This window comes from Coffea arabica, chromosome 6c (genome assembly GCF_036785885.1).
Source record: "Coffea arabica cultivar ET-39 chromosome 6c, Coffea Arabica ET-39 HiFi, whole genome shotgun sequence".
Taxonomy (NCBI): Eukaryota; Viridiplantae; Streptophyta; class Magnoliopsida; order Gentianales; family Rubiaceae; genus Coffea; species Coffea arabica.
This window is the reverse complement of record NC_092320.1, coordinates 12,244,129-12,250,559: the sequence shown is the minus strand read 5'-3', so window position 1 is coordinate 12,250,559 and position 6,431 is coordinate 12,244,129. Positions and strand designations below refer to the sequence as shown.

Sequence of the window (6,431 nt, the reverse complement as noted above, 5' to 3'; positions counted from 1 at the left end):
ACGCACGCACGCACGCACACACACCAAGCCCAGACCACTGTACACACACAACGATTACCTCCATTAATTATTATTATACTACTAATTTCTCCAACCCAGTGCTTCCCACCGGGCCACCACCCCCGCTTCCCACAGCCCGTCTTACCTCTTACCTTAGAGACTCTGCCGGTATATGTATGTATTTTTTTTTTGGGGGGTAGAAAACTCTTCCGGGTTGCTGGTATATGTATGTAATGTAAAGACTCTGAGAGCGACCTCGATCCTCGTGCAACTTCTCCATTTTGCCTCTATATTTGTGTCCTCTCCTTTCACTAACTCAAAGTATATTTTTCTCTGGTCTCCACTTCACTACACCTTCCTTCCTTTGAGATAGTAGTGGCAGTAGTGGTAATTTTCATCACCTCAATCATCCCCAATCTTTCCTGCTTTTCTCTCACTTACAGCAAGAATACATATTTGCTAGCTTAGCTCAGGACTCAGGAGGCGCTGTTTCCCAAAGAACCCATCTGGCTTAGAAGTTAGATCTCTTTCTTTCACGCTCACCGACGACCACTTCCACTTCAAATTTCAAAACCCTATGGATTCTTCCCATCCCAACTGGCTCGCCTTCTCGCTTTCCAACCATCCTCTCTTTGAAGCCTTCAACTCCCTTACCTCCTCGAGTATGATCTCTATCACCCCTTATTGCTACTATTTTATTAGGCCTGGAAAATTGTTCACAATCTTTTACTAATATTCACTACAAAAATGTTTTATTTATGTGTCTTTTATATTTTTTAGGTGGGGCGGTTGTTAGAGCTGAAGAAGATAATGGAAACAATGGTGCAAGTGTGACTGCAGCAGCAGATTTATCAACAGTTCTCAACTGTTCTAGCCCCAAGCTTGAGGATTTCTTGGGTGGTGGGTCTAATGGTTCTTGTTCTTCTGCTGATGTTTGTCAGTTTGGCGGGGGAAATCAGACTTCAGCTTTGATTAACGCGGACGTGTATGATTCGGAGCTTAAATCAATAGCGGCTAGCTTTTTACGTGGATATTCAACCGAGCAGGCTGAATCCCAGAAGCAGTTGGCAGCTGTTCCACTGGCTCCTGAGCCGCCTGCGAAGAAGGCGGTCGAGACTTTTGGCCAACGTACGTCTATTTTCAGAGGGGTTACCAGGTAAGCACCGGTTAAGAATAGTTTTAAGGTTGTATTTATTGCTTGTTATGTTATTACTAGTATATGGTATTTGTTTAGTACTAGTATATAAGTAACTCCTTTTACTTAATCTCCTTTTTTTTTTCCCCTGCTGTTTTGAACTTCAGGCATAGGTGGACCGGAAGATATGAAGCCCATTTGTGGGATAACACTTGCAGAAGAGAAGGGCAAAGTCGCAAGGGAAGGCAAGGTATATGTTTTCACTTCTCTAGGGTTTTCAGGTTTATAGTTGTTAATTTTTTTTTAAAAAAATGAAAACATGCTATCGTGGTTATCCAAACTCAAATTTAAGTCGGAGATCTAAGCTCAGATTTTTAGGATTTCGAAAAGAGCAGGCAGGCCGTTTAGATTTTTCTTTAAATAATTATTGGGTTTTGTTTTTGGGCTAATAAGTAACAACACGAGCACGTAGTATTTCATTATTCGATGAGAAGAGATTCTCGTTCAAACTACTATAGGGTAGACGAAGGTGGGCTAATGTCGGTTGGTTCTTTATGTGGCATGTACTTGGGCGAATGATTATGGCGAATGGACGATTCAAATCATGGCTCAGTTTATCTGGGTGAGTACTAATGATCTCTCTCATTGTATCATCATATTTTCCATTCTTGAGCACAGTTTGATAGTCAAATCATTTTTTGTAGAAGTATCGAAAGAGAATCTTCCTGCATGGACAAACAGTCCTCTAGGATTAGATTCTCCTTGGATTCTCATTTTCTGACACTACTGGTGTGTTTGGATGGTTTTCTTGTTTTACGCTTCACAGGTGGATATGACAAAGAAGAGAAAGCAGCTAGGGCTTATGATCTCGCCGCCCTTAAATACTGGGGTCCGACCACCACCACAAATTTTCCGGTGAGCACGTGAATGCTATATGCATGCCCTTTGCTTGTCCACCCTGTATACCTGAACAACGTTGGCTTGTGCTTATTTAGGTGTCTAACTATGAGAAGGAACTGGAGGAAATGAAGCACATGACTAGGCAAGAATTTGTTGCTTCTCTTAGGAGGTTAGATTTCCTAGCCATGCTTTATTTAACCTGCATTTTCCCTCTTAGCTTTGTTGGAGTTCTACGTTATTTACAATTTTTTGCTATCTCTCTCTCTCTCTTCCCTAATATTCTATTTTCTCTGTACTTTATGGTATTGCAGGAAAAGTAGCGGGTTTTCTAGAGGGGCATCAATCTACAGAGGAGTCACTAGGTGCATGCATGCATATAACCTTGTAGTAAATGAATCATCTTGTCCTTTAACTAATGTAACTGGATGTCTGCGAAACTAATTTTTGTGCCAAAACGTTCGATCAGGCACCATCAACATGGACGTTGGCAAGCTAGAATAGGAAGGGTTGCTGGCAACAAAGATCTCTACCTTGGGACCTTCAGTAAGTTCATATCTTTGTCGACAACATATCCTGATAAACCAAAGTACTTTCGTGCACCATTTCCCCGATCAGCCTTTTAAAGGAAAAAGTAATGCCAATTTTTGGAACAACAAAATAATATGCGAGTAGTACAATTTGTGGCCGTGGAGGTGAATGCCCAAAAATATCTTTTAAGGGGCCTTTGAAAGCAATAAATGTGGTTCCATTACATGCCAATTTCCATTTTGTTGCCTTTTTTTTCTTAACACGGGAGATAAATTAAAATTGAAAACAATGTTCAATTTTGTCTCTTGCACTTGAATTTTTCAGAAAATGTCGTTTAAGAGAATAGTTTCTTGATTTTGTACTTCCCCAACAGGTACCCAAGAAGAAGCAGCAGAGGCTTATGACATTGCTGCAATCAAATTTAGAGGCCTGAACGCCGTGACAAATTTCGACATCAGCCGTTACGACGTAAAAAGCATAGCAAGCAGCAATCTCCCCGTTGGAGGAATCAGCAACAATAAATCCAACAACAACAACAAGACATCATCAGATTCTTTATCTGATAACAAGAGCGCTGACGGAAGCAACCGGTCAGATGACCGAGACCACTCCTCAGCCACCTCGGTTTCCTTTGTTTCTCAGCCTTCAACATCAGCTCTCGGCTTTGGTTTGCCCATCAAACAAAACACCCCATCAACCTCCGATTTTTGGTCTAGCCTCGGCTACCACAATAATAATGTCACTGCCAAAATCCCAACTCCTACAGCTATCCCACTTTTCCAAAATCCCAGTACCCCAAATGGTACAACATTGCAGTGTACAACACCCTCCTTCAACGTGGACTACCCAACTAATAATAATAATAATGGCTACTTCGGTGGTGGAGTGTACTTTCAGCAGCAGCATCAGCAGAGTAATGTTCTTGGTGGTGGTGGTGGTAATGGTAATGGTACAGGTACTAATAGTTCAAGTCCAAGTGAACAAGTTCCATTTGTGACAAGAATTGCATTAAGCAGCAGCAATGGGACTGGCAGTACTTATGATGCCGCCAATTTTGGTAATTGGATTTCGCCAACCCTTCATTCATTCCAACCTGCAAAGCCAAATCTATCAGTGTTCCAGACACCAATTTTTGGAATGGAATGAGCCCATCAAAGATTTATTTATGGAAATGAAGGACGGGGAAATTGAAGGAGGACAGACGAGGAGCAGAGGAGTGAATGCTGTTCATGAGTTTGCTTAACATAAAATGGTGGGTTGGTCAAAAGGGCTAGAAAAACTTTTACTTTTTGCATGGGATGGTATAATGGGACTGACAATCATTTCACAGCAAAGCAAAAACTAGCAGCGGAGTACTTACTAACTGAATCTTTTGTTTTGGTCTTTTCCCTTCTTTTGTTCTTTTTCTCCTTTACCTTTCTTTTCTTGTCCCGCTTTAGGACTGACATGATTAATCACGGTATAATGGAAAAGAAAAATCCTTTTGTAATTAATCCTTTGTCTGCTAGCTAGCTAGTTCCAATCCTGTGAACATCCTTATCAGCGTTTATTTACTACATTTTGTAGATTAAACATATTGTAGCAATGCTGTATTAATGTGCGGTGGTGGAGCCCTGTTCCTGTTGCTGCATGCTTTCTACTTTTCAAGCTTCGAATGCTGCCAAATTTGGCTTCAATTTAGCTTTTTTTTAAACAACGCTAGTAGTGTATCTTTGTGGAAGGGATAATGCCAATTTGTCTCCTCGTGTCTCCTTTAATGTCTGGCTTAGTTCTTCAATTTGTCTCCTTTTGTTTAAACTTTTTTTGAGGGAATCCTTTTGTTTAAACTTGTGAAGACTTTTCTTCTGTATTTCCGTCTAATGAGCTGTACATTAGTAAGATTTTGCTTAGTTTTGACTGGATAAAAATTCGAATGACGCTTAGTAGTTGCTTTTGAATCAAAGAAAGAGTAATTTAACATGTTAGGTGGATTTTATTTAGCATGTGAATTAGCAAATGGAGTCTTATACATGTTAGAAAGAGTTTTTAAACTAGCTATTAGGCATGATGTTCTAATAGTTGGTTCAAACATTCATAAAACTTCTCACGCGAACGGGGAAGTTTTCAAAAGCTTGTATAATTTGTGTGTCTTAAAAAAAAAAAAGTAATGAAGGAATATTAGCTGTGGTCCTTTTTGTGTTTGGATTGCATTTTTCATTATTTTTCATGAAAAAATTACTGTAGCGATGTATGTGAGGGAAAAAGGTAATAAGAAAATGTGATAATGAAAAACAACGTAATTTTCCTACGAAAAAGGTAATAAGAAAATGTGATCACGAAAAACAACGTAATTTTTCGACTGAAAACTGCAATCCAAACAAGGTTTTAAAAACTTTGATTATCAACATTTTGCAATACTTCAAGGGTGCATCGAGCACCGAGAGATTCCCCGTACGGTCGTACGATAGAATGAAAACCATGAACAACAACAAGATAGGGCAAGGAGCCTCTCAATTGAATTTCTCTTCATTGTTTCCTTAATTTATTTATTATAACTCTATAAACTCATCTGAATGTATCATTATTTTTTGAAATATCTATTCTATTAGCATGCTAAAAAAGATATTTTTTTGAGAATACTTTGATATTCAATTTACATGAAATATTTAAACAGCAACAAAATTTATAATAATTGATCAAAAGGTCGAATTTAATTCATTGTATACAGAAATGTATGTATAGCTACCACAAGTAATGCGAAATATATTATGAATGGTGTGGATTTTTAAAAATAAATTTGAAATTAATTTTATTCGAGTGTAATAGAGAGAAATTCTCTCTAATGCAGTGGAAAGGAGCACGGCCCTACCAAGATAATACTTATTCACGAGCGTGGGAAGGTCGAAGCATCTTCCGGACCTTCATCAAATTTGACATTCTACAAGTGGAAAGAAACAAGAGATTAAAAATTCTCCATTATGGTAGAACTAGGAAGCCAAAAGAACGAGTAAATTAGGAAAGACACATTATATTGTCAGGGGATAATGCATAGTACCATTATTGTTTTTCTGGAGTCTGGATAATGGACAATAGTTTGAGTTTAACGCAGCATGGCTATATTACGACGTGTTCGAAATGAAAGTAAAATGAAAAGGGGAATAAAAAAGGAATTATGATCACCAGATGCGTGTCCTTGACTCAAAACTCAGAACCAAAGGGAAAAAAACAAAAACAGAATGTAAAGTTGTATGTATGGTCCCTTGTGAATTCAGGCAATGGTCGCCGCCGGTCTTGGTCCCGTTTTGAGGGAAGGCTTTTGATTATATATTTATTTATCTTTTTAATTACTTGACTTGCTCAAAGGAAAGGAAAGGAAAGTCAACTATAGCCTCATGTTCAACATCATGCTGCAATGAAGCACGAACCAAAGATTCACATAATGATTCAAGCATTTCGTCCCTTTTATCTGTTACCTATATATGCACATAGGTTGGTGGAAATAAAAATGGTTAAATTCTTGCGGAAATTGGAATCCATCAACGACAACTGCCAAATCTTTTTGTAACGTGGAGGCAATGACCGAAAACTTGTTTCTGATAATCAATAATGTCTTGTACATCCAGAAGCATGCGAGGATTTGAATGTTGAATTACCATCTCCGAAGCTGCTGTTGGAGGCATGCAGTAGACCTTGCTTTTCTTTCACCCTCCTTTTCCCCTTACCCCAAGGCTCTTCAACAGATTAACTATCTCAATGATTTAGCACAAATGACCTTTGTTACTGAAACTAGTTCTCTTTGATTCTTAGATGTATTCCCATAATTGGTTAATAAGTTGGTTCAGCATTACTTGTTGGTTTAGCAATGCGTAATGTGGTATATTTAACTACT

At 38.6% G+C, this 6,431-nt stretch overlaps 1 protein-coding gene across 1 annotated transcript; it reads left to right on the top strand.

Annotated features, from left to right (window-relative positions):
• The first annotated feature begins 205 nt into the window (after positions 1-205).
• Positions 206-4,193, top strand: LOC113694081 (AP2-like ethylene-responsive transcription factor AIL5). Its single transcript, XM_027212936.2, has 9 exons — positions 206-662; positions 781-1,156; positions 1,303-1,385; positions 1,749-1,757; positions 1,962-2,050; positions 2,131-2,204; positions 2,347-2,397; positions 2,502-2,578; positions 2,937-4,193. Exons 1-9 carry the CDS (start codon positions 578-580, stop codon positions 3,707-3,709), a joined length of 1,617 nt encoding a protein of 538 aa, XP_027068737.1. The 5' UTR covers positions 206-577; the 3' UTR covers positions 3,710-4,193.
• Positions 4,194-6,431: the final 2,238 nt, after the last annotated feature.

Bases quoted from the DNA above. Each gene is read 5' to 3' on its own strand.
- LOC113694081 (XM_027212936.2), top strand. From the start codon at position 578: ATGGATTCTTCCCATCCCAACTGGCTCGCCTTCTCGCTTTCCAACCAT. The intron at 2,051-2,130 runs GTGAGCACGTGA...GTGCTTATTTAG, and splicing joins CCACCACCACAAATTTTCCG to GTGTCTAACTATGAGAAGGA. The intron at 2,398-2,501 runs GTGCATGCATGC...ACGTTCGATCAG, and splicing joins ATCTACAGAGGAGTCACTAG to GCACCATCAACATGGACGTT.